Raw genomic sequence first — 15,052 nt, 5'->3', positions numbered from 1 at the left:
CTGCTCTATGTATTTATTTATATTGAGTAGTTACTATATTTGATAGGATACTTACCTCATTTCCAGATTGGCACTTACCCACATGTGTGTGGATTAAGTGTGCGTTTGTATAATGGTATGTGAAATGTTGTATTTGTCCTTTGGATAGCGGAGGCTCTGTTTTAACATGATTACTGTATGCCTCGCACACAAACACTACAGTTACCTCCGGAATGTTTGTTTAGGAGTGCTCGATCCAATCATAAGAAAGAAAGAACAGTGGAAAGCAGAGGTGGCAATAGCAGGGGAAATCCTCACAGCCAGTTAGCGACTTGTAAGAAAGGAAAAAGGAAAAGAAGAGGTACATGAAACAGTATGAAACAAGAAAAGAAAGTTGTTACAGTGTACACGTTGTAATCTGGGGCCCTATAAGAAATGAAATCAGTAGGCTTCAAGTTCCCTGCTCTCCCATTGGTGAATGATTTTCTGGATGGATATTTAAGATGTGTTAATTGTGCTGATTCGGTCACACCTGCTTCTGTGTTAATACTGCATTATCACAGGGCAGCATTTAGCAAAAAGATTCAGCTACTGGAAACAATTACTGTATTTGAAATAATGTTGCTTTGGTGAGCAAATAAGCGATTTATTGCTGTTAGGGTTAAATGTGAAAATACGAACACATACACACAAACATACACACAAACATATACACATACATGCACACATTTACATATATATAAATTACATTTGACCCTAATAACAATAAACGGTTCAGGCACTCCGGGATAACAAAAATAGCAGCTTTATTGGGGCAAAAACAGCAATGTTTCAACCCTACAGGGTCTTTATTAACCCCTTAAGGACACATGACATGTGTGACATGTCATGATTCCCTTTTATTGCAGAAGTTTGGTCCTTAAGGGGTTAAGCGAATTGTACCTAATGGCAATAAATCACTTCTTTGCAAACACCATTATTTCATATAATCTCCTTGTTTTGTCCTTCATTCCCATTTTGTTTGGAGTTATTTTAAAGGTACACTATAGTCACCAGAACAATTACAGCTGTAATGCATTTGTTCTGGTGAATATAGCATGTCCCTGCAGGCTTTTTGCAGTATACACTGTCTTTTCAGAGAAAATGCAGTGTTTACACTATAGCCTAGGGATACCTTTCAACAGGCCACTCCTCAGATGGCTACTAGAGGTGCTTCCTGGGGCAGTGCTGCACTGCCATTCAGTCTCTCCACCCTCTACATGCAGACACTGAACTTTCCTCATAGAGATGCACAGGTTCAATGCATCTCTATGAGGAGATGCTAATTGGCCAGGGCAGTGTTTGCTCCTCCCCTGGCCCTCCTCCTTGGCTGAGATCATCACAATTGACAATCTCAGCCAATCCAATGCTTTCATAAGGGAAAGTATTGTGATTGACTGAGATCATCACTTCTGATCATGTCAAGTAAGGAGGCAGATCAGGGGTAGAGCCAGCACCAGCAGACTGGTATAAAGGAAGAATTTTACTTTATTTAGGGGGGGCTAGATATTGGTTTTAACACTATAGGATGAGGAATACATGATTATGTTCCTGACCCTATAGTAATCCTTTACTATCGCAGGACTTTGTAATGCGGAGGTTAGAAAAAAATATAGATCTTTCTATTATAGCTTTACCTGTTAACTTCCACATCTACAAATTTCACATCTACTCTAAAATCCCCATTATAATTCCACCACCATATTATGTTAACTTTATAATTTCATAATACAACCACTGACTACCTATTAATACAGCTGGATGAAAGTGCTCCTACCAAATTACATTGTTTTTGCCATTAGAACAGCAAGGCGAATATATTTTTCAGCAAAGAATATAAACTATTATCAACATGACCAACAGATGTGTTTTACACTTCAGCAAAGGACTTTTACATCCAGGTATCACAACTCATTGTGTTGGCTTACATACACGATATCCCACTGATAAAATATAAAGGGATATTGAAGACCTCACTTTGCCAAATCAATTTCCTACTAATTTGGAGCCTGCATTCATTGAAAGGTGCATTCCGAGCACCAAAAAAAAAAAAAACGTGAATGTATTTGATAGGTTATGGCCTCATTAATATATTTCATTTTTTGCAAGCTCAAATCTTAATCGTTTTTGCACAGACAAAAATATATGTTTTGCATAATTCTGCACTATAAGCCTGCCTCTTTAGCCACACCCACACACTCTAGAAAAATACTTCCTTGTTAAATGTATGCCCGCACTGAGTGAGTAGCTTTTAATCCACAATGAGACGGCAGACAGGGAGGAAAAACTATAAACAGGTAGTGATATCCTTACTATAGGTCTCCCTGAGTGTCCTCTCCTTTTAATGCAGAATAATTGGTAGTCCAGATCATTATAAAAATTTAAATTGACAGTCAGTTACTTAGGATTGTTGACTTTCAGTTCTAGCAGAATCGTACAATGGTATGAAAATGACTGGTTACCTCGCCTCTTCTTTGCAGGTGAGCAGTCCTTTATACAACTCTGCAAGGTTGACTGCCAGGGAGCAATTATCCCATAGCGCCCCACAAAGCTTTGAAAAGAAATTCTAAAAACAAAACAAATAAACAAACAATGTAGTACATTAGTATGTATATATTTTATACCAGATTATATTTACAGTTTACTCTTCTGCCCTGTATTCCCCCTCACTACTATATATCATGGAATTTAGCATGCAGCATTTCATTATTCCCATATGGATTAAAGAACAATGGTTAAGAAAATTCAAAAGATGATGTACTTCCTTGAGCATCATCTGGCTTGGCCCTGCTCCCTGGGGGCGTCCATTTTAATTCCTACGTATCCAATTAAATTGCTAAAAATATGAATGTGTCTTCTAAGGAGCTAATTGTGCAACATGTCTCCCTTAACTGACAGAATTTATTCACGGTTAGAGAGAGGTCTAAATGCAGGTTTTATCAGGTTGTTGACGCTACATACCTGATAGGGAAGCCAGCTGCACTTATGTTAATAGTCTCCACAATGCCACAGGCCTCCAGCTGACTGAGCACCTACAAGAATACAACACACCCTATTAATGATTGGGAGACAAATATTTTCAATTTACAATTACAATGTGTAATATACTTTAACGATTTATCACTTTAAATGTTAACCATATTACAGTCGATTGCTCATTATCAATTAATAAGGTGCTACAAGATGATAACTGACCTTGTGAGATCACTGCCATTTTGAATTGACAAACCAGTATGTAGTAAGTGTAGAAAGGTCCAGGCACTCCAAAATTCAACAAAAGGCAATTTACTTAAACCCACATCCAAATTGTAATGTTTCGACCTACATGGTCTTTTTCAAGCTTGATAAAGACCATCTAGATCGAAACGTTGTGATTTGGCTGTGGGTTTAAATAAATTGCCTTTTGTTGAATTTTGGAGTGCCTGGACCTTTCTACATTAAGCATTTGGATTCCTGGCACTGAGACCTGGTTTGGTTGCACCCAGATTCAGATTGGTAGGGATTGAGTGCAGTTCCATGCTGTTGATTTTGGAAACCAGTAAAATGACACATGTAATCGACGTATAAATGCAGAAGATCTACCTCTACGGAGTGATACGCTTTCATTTCTGCAGACAATCTATTTCTAAAGCCAGCCTTTACAGACTGAATACCCACTAACATGGCAGACAGAGCATTACTGCCCGTAAGATGGCCAGCCATGTGGTAATATTTGAAATCAGATAATATTGTCTTTATCACAAAAAAGAATGTGGGGTGGGACAACTAGAGCTCAAACACGAGATGCTCAAAGTCATCAGACCCTTTGGGAAATTGTACTTGCAAATGAATAGTAATGTTTCAAAGGGTGAAGGTATTTTTACTCTGTTTTGAGTAGAGAAAAAAAAAAAGCAACCTCCATGTTTCTGCTGCCTCCTAAAAACATTATCTAACAAATAATGTGGCCAATAGGAAGGCGCATATTGGCGACTACATTTTCAATCAAAAATTAAATGTGAACAGAATACAGTACAGATAAGAAAAAAAAAAAAGGGTATCAGCATTCACCAAATGTTTCTTCTCTGGGACATGAAAGTCTGGTTGACATCCAAAAATGAAGAAAATAAATAAATAAAACACACACAAATGTAAAATAGAGAAATAAATAAAGGCATCAATGATATATCCTTTGCATCTTCTGTAATAGAATTCCACAAAGAGAAAGGCAGATTCCATTTTAGCTTGCACTCTTGGGGTAAGCTCTGCATTCACATATCATTACATTAAACACCAGGTATTACCTAGTAAAACGGAATGATCCCTTTCCCCATACGCAAACATACATTACAAACAGCTCACCTCTTCCTTTCTGAATATCATGGCTTTGCACTCCATGTTTGGCTTGATACATCTGATGTAGTGTGGAGTTGTACTGTGCAAAATCTGCATTAAACGTTCTAGAGATCCCTTCAAAGACATAATGTGAACAATATGACAACATCCTTAATAAATAACTGAATTATCAAATCCACAGATTAGTTAATGGCTTCTTTTATTTAGCAAAGTCCCTGATCTTTCTTCTAACGCTCTATATGGCACTCAGATAACCATTTCAGACATATTGCTCATTATGGAGTAAGGGGAAAGAAGCATACATTTTACTAAATATTGTTTCTTGTGCAAGCCAGGATGGAGGATAATAGGCAACAGAATAACACGAACAATTAATGGCATTTAAAAGATCAGTCTGAACATTCTGGGAAACAAAAACAGAGAATAGAAGAAATTTGAGAACAAGTAAAAACTTAAAGAAACAGCGTAGCTTGTCCTTCAGTAAATCCCCACTCAGGCGTCAACATGTTTTTGCTGACTTGTGCTATTACATGTACCATATTCATTACCATCCAAATGGATATTGGTAATTCCTCATGATGTTGAGATGAGCAGCATAGGGACTGGACTCTGAGTGCCAAGAGAAACCAGATTTCACCCAAAGACTCCTTGCACCAATACCTTGTAGGGGTTTTGGTGCTTACATGGTCACTTTAAATGATAAGGACTAGAATTTCAAAAGAAGCAAAATGAAAATGAAGAATTCAAGACATAGATGCGGAAAACAAATCATGCATTACCCAGGGGAGTCAATTATGTAGCAGATGTTTATATTCTATCAAAGAAGTGTGGACTGTGGAAGACCAACCTTAAATTTGGAAACGACAGTCACCACAGCAGTCCGGTTATGTGTGTTTATATCAGCTACTTTATTGTTCTCGTCAGGAAAGAGCTTTTTAAGTAAGCTGTCCTCAGATTCTTGAAGGAGCTGGAGGAGTTCTGGAGGAACTGGATCCTATTTCAAGAAGGTTTCAGAATGTAAATGTAAGGAATCAAAGAACATAAAAATAAGTCCACTTTCTACTGGAACTACTATTGGTGGCAACAGTTGCTTGCAGAAGACAAGATTCTTGGGGTCTCATAGAAGATAGACATTTTTCTGCGGGAATTCATAGAGCCCTGACCGTTATATTTCAAACCCAACAAAAACTCGTTCACTATAACCAGGTTACAACTAGACTGTGAATTCTCATATTTACTAATGCCAAATCCTGTCCAAATACAGTACTGATGACCAAATATGCACAATTTGCCCGAATGTATTTGATGTTTGTATCGGGATTTGCATGCACAGATTTTAAAGCAAAGTAAAAGATCCAGATATTTACAGAGCAACAATTGTAAAGAAATTCAGGAACAAATGCATCCGGTAGCATGCCCATTTGGACATTTTAAAATAAAAAATAACCTTATGGGTAAGTATAGTAGTATGACCTCCACTAAACTACACAGAGGTTTAATGTCATGTTGCTGATGGAGGAACATCTGCTAAATGGTGAACTCCAAGCCTGTTACATGAAGGTCTCAAAATGTTGTGTTCTTCTGAGTTTAATTCCCAAGCCCAGGTACACACATTGTGTTCTTCCTTATTAAACTAGAAACTAAAAATACGAAACCACAGCTGTTCTAGTCAAAGAGAAGAATTGAAATGCCAGTATAGATTGTACGGTTTGGATTTCAGTACCTTGTTTTTCTCTGCCATGTCTTCGATTTGGTATTGCACTTTGCCAGCATAATGGGACACAATAAAATTGGGCAGCTTGCTAAACATGTCCCTTCCAATACACTTGTTATGAGAGAGTGCTTTTTCCAAACGAGACTGGAGCTGGGCAGCGTCTGAGGACCGATTCAGGCGACATTCCTAAAAAGAGGAACACATGTCTTATTTGGAAAGAGAGCTAGCATGTAACTCTGTACTAGAAAAAGAAGCTGCTAAACAAACCGTGGAAATATTTTTTTCCTTTTATTTCATATTTTGGATGAGCCTCAACGTGTGAGATATCTACTGCTCTTGGTTGGATTACATCCTGAGACATTGTAAAGTAAATGAAAGCTCTAATAAAATCAGTGGTGTGTTTGTGGCATTAAAGAATACTTGTTTCTTCTCTGTTTTTTTCTATATATATTTTTTTTAATTCTTTATTTTTGCGTGCATGAAAATATAACAAGTGGGCTCATCATGCCCCAACAGCTTGACAAGCATATAAACAAAATAGTTAACCATTAGGTAACATGTAAAATATTCTGCACAATTTTTTATATTGTAAAATTTGGGCAACCTATAACCAGCTCGTGTACATATTAAAACAGGTTGAAAAATAACTGTCGTTAAGTTAGTTAACAATTGCTATGAGGCATTTTGGTAAGATATAACAGGCTTATTGCATAAAAGTAAAACAGTGATAGCTGAGTTATGCATGCTTAGTAAAGTGGGTATTGGGAGAGTGTTGAGTTACAGGCTATGTAGAGGGAAGTCATATTAATTCCTCCACACTGCTTAAAATGTAATATTAATAGGGAGATGCTGCCTAAACTATATACAGTAGTATTATCTGCGCTCTAAGTGCTTATGCCAAGAGGGGTCATCGCTCAGTCTGAAGCCTTAAGGTCTGAAGGAGGATATATATTCTCAACTGAGGCGATTATTCGTCTAAGGTAACACAAAGTAAATTAACAAATAGTTTGCAATGCATATTGAAACAGCCATTTCAGGTGAGGTGCTCAACCAGCTACATATGTGTATACATTATTCAATTTTGAACACTAACCCCTGCATACGAGATAATAATTCAATTTTAAGCCAGTCTACAGGTTCTATGCTTAATTTTTTAAATATCAGACATCCTAGACTGGGACCAGGCTAAGCTACAAGATATAATAACACATGGGTTTAACAACTAGCTTAAATGCTTCATCTGGCTGGCTTACGAGAGTCTCATAGTATGGAGCTAGCAGCCGCAAAAGCTCTGTGTCTCGCGCTCAGGTAGATGCAGCTTGATGGCCCCTTTTCAGCACTCAGCCGATTCCTGCGTTTATTCTCTACGCGGCCCGTTCCGGTCGGTCTGCGATGGGGGCTTGGCGGTTGAGCCGAGGACAACGGTGGGGTAGGTGCCGCTGTAGGGCTCCCTCCTCCCTTCGTTTCGGAAAGGCTTTCCGCAGTTGTCTGTCGCTGGCATGAGGCTGGAGCACTCGGGTCTTCGTCTGTGGGGTTGCTTTTCGCTGGTGGATGGTTTCCGTCGCTGCTGTGTGGTGAGTGGGCTTGGTGGTCTCGCTGTGGTGCGTGTGAGGCTGAGTATCAGTGTCTGAGGGCTCTTTCTTTCTTTCCCACCACTTTGCCTCCCGGCTCGGTCTCCGGCTGGAGGTCAGCCCAGAGGCCCGTGGTGCGTTACTGCACAGACGCCGCCGTGTAGACGGCCGAATCCATGCCGCTGCTGCTTTCATGGCGAGGTAGAGGGACTGGCCCTTGTTGTGGAGCTTTGTCCATAGGCTATGGTATAGCCGGGCAAAAAAATCCTGGGTGTGCTTGGGTGGTTGAATGAGAGTGCCTCGTGGTGTCGGGTGCGCCAGTGCCGCCATCTTGATTGCGCTTCCGTTATCTCTGTGGAGTGCAATTTTATTTGCTTGATTAGTCCGCTTTGTGGGGTAACCATCCCCAGTGAGGACCGGGATATCCCCCGCCGGTCCAGAGGGGGGGGTAGCAGGTTAGTAGTCAACGCTCGCTTGTCGGGTATCGCCCGTCTCCCCCAGGCCTCAATCTCCGCTCATATGTAGGCCGCGTGGCCGGTCCGTGTGCCCATTGTTTGCCGTGGTACATGACGGGTGTCTGTATGCTCCCTGTGCAGTCCTGCTCCGTTTGTGGGGCTTTGTGTACCGCTATCGTGGGTAGTTTTTGCAGGATTCGCTTTTTTTTTTTTTAAATTCTTTATTTTTGTGTCAACACCGAATGCGGCTCAAAAACAGTAGAATGCCCACGCAGGGGCCGATCATTGACATATAGTACATTTCTTTTTACATAGAAACAAATAAGTGTGTACAGCATATATCATTTCTTAGCGCCGTTCGGTGTTGTTTTTAAATTTTAAAATTGTAGGGCACTTTAGGCCCTGTGTTCGAACATGAACATAAATTGAGTCCAGTCAATGCAATACTTGGCAAATTAACTTTTCTTTTAAAACCTTACAAGTTTTGTGCGGTTCGGGTGTCCGCGCTTCAGGGTCAACATTGTTGTGGTCGTGTGTGTCTCACTCAGAGCGGTTCTCATTGGTGTGTACCGGTTGTGTGTGTTAGAGCGTCTAGCTTGGCTTCAATTTGTCTTGGCAGCGGACGCCTCGTGGGTCAGACCCCTTTGGTCATGTGCAGCTGTGTCCTCGTCAGGCGATCTCCCCTGAGGGGGCGATCACCTTGGAGGTGTCAGCAGCCTGTTTGTGGTGTTCGTCTCTGACGTGGGGTGGGTCCCCGGAGGACCGCCTGTCGGGTCATGTGCTTGAGTTTGTCTAAGTGCCATCGTGGGCTATCATGGCCTTAAGTGTTCTGCGCTAGATAACCTTAGTTTATTGCCCAATTGGGTTGCTCTGGGTGACTCCCTTTAGCATTCAGGTAGTCGTGAAGGTCGGTTTGTCTGTCTGTTCTAGTGTATCTCGTATCTGGTGAGATGGGAGAAGGGGGGGGGTGTTGGACGGGACTGTGGGATGGAGTGAGGGGGGGAAGAGGGATAGGGTTATGAGTCGTCGGGGCGCCCGGCGGGCACTGGTCTCAGCTCTCGTCTGGTCCCCTGATCAATCTGAGTGGTCTCAGTCTGAAGTGTATGCCTCCCATGGTTGCCAGATTTTTTGGAATGTTTTTTCTGTGTTTCGTATTTGGGCTGTAAGTTTGTCCATCAGGTATGTGTCTTTGATTTTAACTATTACGTCATTGTCAGTGGGGACCGTGGGTTTCAGCCATACCTGTGCAAGGGCTCTCCTTGCTGCCAGGGTGAGTTTGTTCAGCAGTTGTTGTTCTTTCCTAGGGAGGCCGTCTGTTGGTCGGGACAATAGGATCGCCCAAGGGTCTAAGTCAATGGGGCGTGTGAGAATGCAGGATTCGCTTTTGTTCACCCGCTGGTGCAGGAGCTCTCAAGAAGCACGTCCGGCCATCTTGGCTGTCAGGCCCCGCCCACATATTTTTTGTCTTTAAGTGAAATAACATATCTGTAATATTTATGTATATTTGCACAGATGTTTTTCTTTTTTTTTTCTTCGGCACAGTTTGTCACAATTTGTATTGTTTTTCTGTGCTAAATAGGCCTGAAGGGAAAGTGTATTCATGGTTGGCCACAGTGACCAGGATTTGACCCATTTAAACCATCTGGGGACTTGTATAATTTGTATAGACAAATGCCACTGGTGATCCAATGGCAGGGGTGCAGGCAAAGGTGAGTTTCATTTACCTCAACCTGTCCCTTGTGGATGCTGCCACCATCATCCTGGTGGTCCTCTTCTGCTTCTGGCACTTCAATATCAGGAGCCAACATCACTGCTGTACTATAGCATTGAGGTCTATGAAGGTTCCTGTGGGATCCTCCACTGATAGAGCCAATTTCCAAGAAGTTTCAAGCGAAGGAAAAATACTGAGAGAGTAGTCCCTAGTTTGTCTTAGTATATCTTTTGATTGGGCTAGAATTTGAGTGAAATTCAAACACAGTCAATATAAGTGTTTCATAAAGATTTTTCTGAAATACTTATTTTGCAGGATGTGACAATGCCGCTTTAATTACACAACTTGTTCTGTGGTTTTTGTCCCGTTTACTTAAAGGGACACTGTAGGCACTCAGACCACTCCAGCTAATTGAAGTGGTCTGGGTGCTGTGTCTCTATTGCACTTAGTGCTGCAATGTAAAACACTGCAACGTTTACATTGCAGCTCTAAGTCTGCCCACAGTGGCTGTCTACCAGAGAGCCACTGGGGGGCGCTTTCGGAAACCAAAAGGACTTTTGGTCCGGTATCTGACGCTGGACGTCCTCACACTTTGCATGAGGACCTTCAGCGCCAGATTTTCCCCATAGGAAAGCATTGAATAATGCTTTCCTATGGGGAGGTCTAATGAGCACGCCAAGGACCCTTTAAGAGTGAAGAAGGCTTTTTCCCATTTTGGGGCAAAATTAAAAGTCACTTTAAATTGTGGTTTTCACCCATTTTAGATAAGCAAAAGAAAGACAGAGGGACCAGAGTGTTTTGTATCTTTGATTAAATTGTAATTTGGAAACTGTTCTTCTAAATGTCCAGGGCCTGATATGAATAAGCAGATACAATTTTCACAATGCATGGTTCGCTGGTACTAAGTGTTTTTGCAACACAATCTTGTAATACCTGGCACTTCACAGGAAACATTCAAAACAAGAAATTATTCCTCCAGGTATTATTCCAGAAAATGAAAGAAGCATGTGAATTATCAAATTAATTATTAGAAGTCTTGGATACACTTCTATTAACATTGTTTGTCTAATAGGATCATTCATAAGAATATGAATGGTTTGGAATTCAAAGCAAATTTTAATTTAAAGGGACTCTATAGTTACCAGAACCACTACAGCTTAATGTGGTTGTTCTGGTGTCTATAACCTGTCCCTGCAGTAAAAGAAAGAAAAAAAAAAGAAAATAAACAAAAAACAAAAAAAACCTTTTATCTCCACAGAGAAGGGGACTGGGGACCCTAAAAGATAGGGTAACTGTTCACATGACCACTACACTGGAAAAAGGTTTTGTAGAAACAATAATATGACAATGAAGGGGAGGTCAAACCAGAAAAAAAGAAAAAGTAGACCACTAGCTTAACAACTCTGGAAAAAAATAATTAAAACAAACAATAAAGAAAGTGTGTGTGTGTGTGTAAGCTACTAGCCAGGCTTTATGTTACCCCTTAGCCTGAGGGGACCCCTCTCCTTATAGGTGTACTACCTTTATCCTACTAAGCTATATTTCCTGTGACATATCAGCGCTGACCCTCTCTTCTGATCTTTATGTTACTCGTCACTGCAAGCTTGGAAGGTCCATCGCACACTCACACGTGTTTAATTTCTACTTTCCAAGACTACATTTTCATTCACCAATATCCAGCGCAAATTTTGAGCCCTGTTGATATATGTGAGTTCTAGGTTGAATATGTTCATTGCAACAATTAAATAGCTTTATAGAAACATATCTCTCCATGACAGGGACCGTTTAACCCCTTAAGGACACATGATTCCCTTTTATTCCAGAAGTTGTGTCCTTAGGGGGTTAATTATATTAGTAAATATGGATAAATATTTCATGAACAGCACAGTTACATACCTCATTCAGCAGGGAGAAGACACTGACAGGGCTTCCCTCCAGCAGGGCTACGCAGCTCTGGTTATCCTGGTAGCTAATGAAAGACCATTCAAGTCCTTCAGCTGTATATTCGTCCTGTAAAATTAGAAAATACTTATGGCTTGTTGCAATTTATTAACTGCAGCCATGTTCCATAGATTTCAGATATGTGGCTTGATCACAGCCATACTTTTGGTGAACAGTAAACCGTATAAACACCAGGAACACTCCACAACAAATGAAAAGTGATGTGCTCCATTACATTTTTAAACTGGAACTTAAACTTAAAGTTTTTTCCTCTAGCCATGACAAATCCTTATTTCCTCACCCCCAGTAAATGCTGGTGCAGTGAATAAAACAATGGAGGTAACTCCGTTCCATATCTGTGCTTTGAGAGACTTCACTATCCTATGATGCCTTGACAGGCTCACTCAGCTTGTGCATCTGCACAGAAATGTAATCCCAGCACTTGGCCTCTCAAATATTTCTTTATTAGTGCCATATGTGCAAATGTGCCAAGTCTACTGCACTGCCCGGGATCAGTTAAGTGTATTTAGAATGCTGGAGTGTTCTTTTAATATCTATTGCAGCTAGATGATACAAACCATCAATATCCATTCATCGACGGCTGACAATGTTAAAATCTGAGACTGTGAGCTAAAGTGAGTTACAGCTTAAATTCTGTATGAAACTCAGGTTATTAATATGACATGGTACTCAGATACTTTACCTCCACCTGTGAGAATACTACAAGCCCCAATACACTTTGGCAATTGTATTCCACACACAGGTGGAGGGCTCTATATAGGATTCATTCTATTATAAGAAACAAATTAATTGCATGCAGGGGTAAACTGTTATGACACAAATGCCAATGGTACATGCAAATCTATATCTGAACCATTAAGGAGGGAACATTTTTTCCTGGTTGTGGAGTGGGAGCAGGATACCAGTGTTTCTTTGGGTTTTTTTTTTCCCAACATGAAATAGCTTCTTCTGAAAGCAGCAATCCAAGGTAAAAATAAAAATCATTACTCTGCTAAGAGGGTGAGGATAATGTGACATTCGGGAGGATGACAGGACTATCCTGCAGTTTGAATCTTATAGTATATAACCACCTCTCTATTCATGAACAGCATGCTGCCAGTGTTGGCAGGAACCTCACTAAAAGCATATTGGGAAACAGGAATGTGTGGCACATCAAAGGATGCAGTTTGATCACAGCTGGCCCCTTAGCCTGAATAAAGTGAAGTACCGGGAGACAAGTATGGGAGCAGATGGGCTTTGGCAGTTGCGTGGGGTTGATGAGAGTACTGGGAAATTGGAAACCTTTTCTGTTGGGAGAGGGGGATTTTATTGGTTAATTGGATGTTACGGGTTGAATGATGGTGTTATTTATAAGGAACACTCCAAGCATCAAAACCATTAGCGCTTGCTATAGTAGTTATGGTACCAGAAGTACCCTAGTGCCACCCCAATGTGTGCAGTCAGAGCATTTTAGAACAGACTGACTTCTGGCCTTGGGTCCGTCAGGCGCTACTCTGTCTCCACTACAGCTATAGGGGAGCTGCAAGCTCTCTGTCTGAGCTAAGCCCAAGATGTCTCTGCAGCCGAGCAACACTCCTGCATGAACCATCATGAATTATTTGTGTGACCCACTGGTTAGGAGTATATCTGATATGACAAGTTGAGCTGAATTACAAAGTTTGACCAAGTATTCACGTTCGGTAACATGCAATACACCTGCCATGATGCATCATCAGCATTTTGTATGTAAGAGCGTGATGGGTGATGAAGTCCACAACACATGGAGTGCCGAACGTTGCCAACCCTGGCCTATGATATTAATTGCCCAGGTCTGTCTACGCCAACCATCCCTGGCAAAGTTTCAGCAAAGGCCATCGTGGCGCCCACTGCGCAGTATGCGGTGATTACCTGCTGAGCTTTCAAGTAATGAGTCACAAAATGTTGCTGAAGTTTCTCATTGGCGTAATTTATACACAGCTGCTCCAGGTTGTTTTGTGGAAAGGATTCAAATCCATATACATCCAATAAACCTGTTTGATAAAAATAAATATTAAAAATAATGATAGTCCTAATTACTGTAGCAAATAGCTCACTAAAGAAAAGATAAGATACAGTAAAATGACATGGAGTGCACAGATGTCTTGGAGGTAACTTTATCAACAGTAAAATGTATCTCTCACAAAAGAGGATAGGGAGCTGCTACGGAAATATTAAAGAGATACATAGGATGGAGGCAGTGGACACACTAAAAATTCTGGAATAAAATGACGAGTGAGTGGAGTGAGCTTTAACAGAGAGTTGGAGATAGTGTGATGATATAGACAGGAGAACGTTATAAAGGATAACTGGAAGCAGTCATGGATGAGACTGCTGAAAGGAAAAAAGGGGGTAAGCAGAAGATAACAAAGAGAGGAGTTGAATGGAAGGATTAACGAAAAGAGGTTTGCACGTTTAGATCTGTTAACGACTAGTTCTGGGCTGGCTAATGCCAATTCTGTTCATATTGTGTGCGCATACATTCATTCATTGGTTGAAAGCGCTCAGTTGATGCTATCAGACAATCAATGACTGTCAGGGTGGGCATCCTGTTTCTGGAACTCTGCAGAAGGACCCAGGCAAGAAACAAACCTTTGCAAAATGGTTTTCCACATTAACAGGCAATGATGCCAGGGTAAGCCTACCATCATAATCACTGCAGTGGTACTGTATATGACAAGGAGAAACCCTTTAAACAAATCATGAAGAAGTGCTACTGTTATAAATTGTAACTGCAATGGAATATATGGCATGCATAAATATACATTAGAATAAATAAACTTAATTTTATTTTTTCATTCAAAATATAATAAAATGAAATTAAGTGCCCAGTGCGGTTATATATACTGGAAATTGGCAAGTTGTGTAAAAATACTATTGCTTGTAGTAATTAAAAAGGAATCTCGCTAAAGTATATCAGAAAAAAAATTGTACCAATAAAATTGATCCATTTGTCGGATATTGAACAGATACTTTCATTGATAACTGTCACCAGCCAGTCAAACAATCTACAAACAAAGGGAGAAAAAAAAAAAGGAAAATCATTTAGAAACAGTGGAGTTCGATACGAACTTGTGCCCAAGTCATTTAAACAGGATAATTCTCATATCAGAGAACAATTTATAGAGAATTGCCATTTCAGAGAAGAGCTTTTTCAATAAGTAATGTTCACATGATTACACACTATAGAGCAAACGGTTGGCTTCTGTTTAACTATTTTGTCTTAAAATTGGACATTCACTTGGAATTTGGTAAAAAAAAAAAAAAAAACAAT

At 40.4% G+C, this 15,052-nt stretch overlaps 2 protein-coding genes across 3 annotated transcripts in view; one reads left to right on the top strand and one right to left on the bottom strand.

The window, feature by feature from the left end:
- The window catches only part of MYO19 (myosin XIX), an 88,556-nt gene that overhangs the window by 12,813 nt on the left and 60,691 nt on the right, over positions 1 to 15,052 (bottom strand). For both annotated transcript variants that reach the window (XM_063452099.1, XM_063452108.1), the window contains 8 exons: positions 14,713 to 14,786; positions 13,651 to 13,772; positions 11,698 to 11,811; positions 6,074 to 6,250; positions 5,198 to 5,344; positions 4,357 to 4,464; positions 2,980 to 3,050; positions 2,481 to 2,584 (listed from right to left, as the gene is read on the bottom strand). In XM_063452099.1, the coding sequence (XP_063308169.1) occupies positions 2,481 to 2,584; positions 2,980 to 3,050; positions 4,357 to 4,464; positions 5,198 to 5,344; positions 6,074 to 6,250; positions 11,698 to 11,811; positions 13,651 to 13,772; positions 14,713 to 14,786 (917 nt within the window). The remainder of the gene's footprint in view (positions 1 to 2,480; positions 2,585 to 2,979; positions 3,051 to 4,356; positions 4,465 to 5,197; positions 5,345 to 6,073; positions 6,251 to 11,697; positions 11,812 to 13,650; positions 13,773 to 14,712; positions 14,787 to 15,052) is intronic.
- DCAF6 (DDB1 and CUL4 associated factor 6) overlaps positions 1 to 15,052 on the top strand; it is a 195,544-nt gene that overhangs the window by 175,449 nt on the left and 5,043 nt on the right. The gene's annotated exons all lie outside the window — the stretch shown is intronic.

Source organism: Pelobates fuscus, chromosome 1 (genome assembly GCF_036172605.1).
Source record: "Pelobates fuscus isolate aPelFus1 chromosome 1, aPelFus1.pri, whole genome shotgun sequence".
NCBI classification, from domain to species: domain Eukaryota; kingdom Metazoa; phylum Chordata; class Amphibia; order Anura; family Pelobatidae; genus Pelobates; species Pelobates fuscus.
The sequence above is the reverse complement of the archived record's forward strand: the minus strand, read 5'-3'. Positions and strand labels throughout refer to the sequence as shown.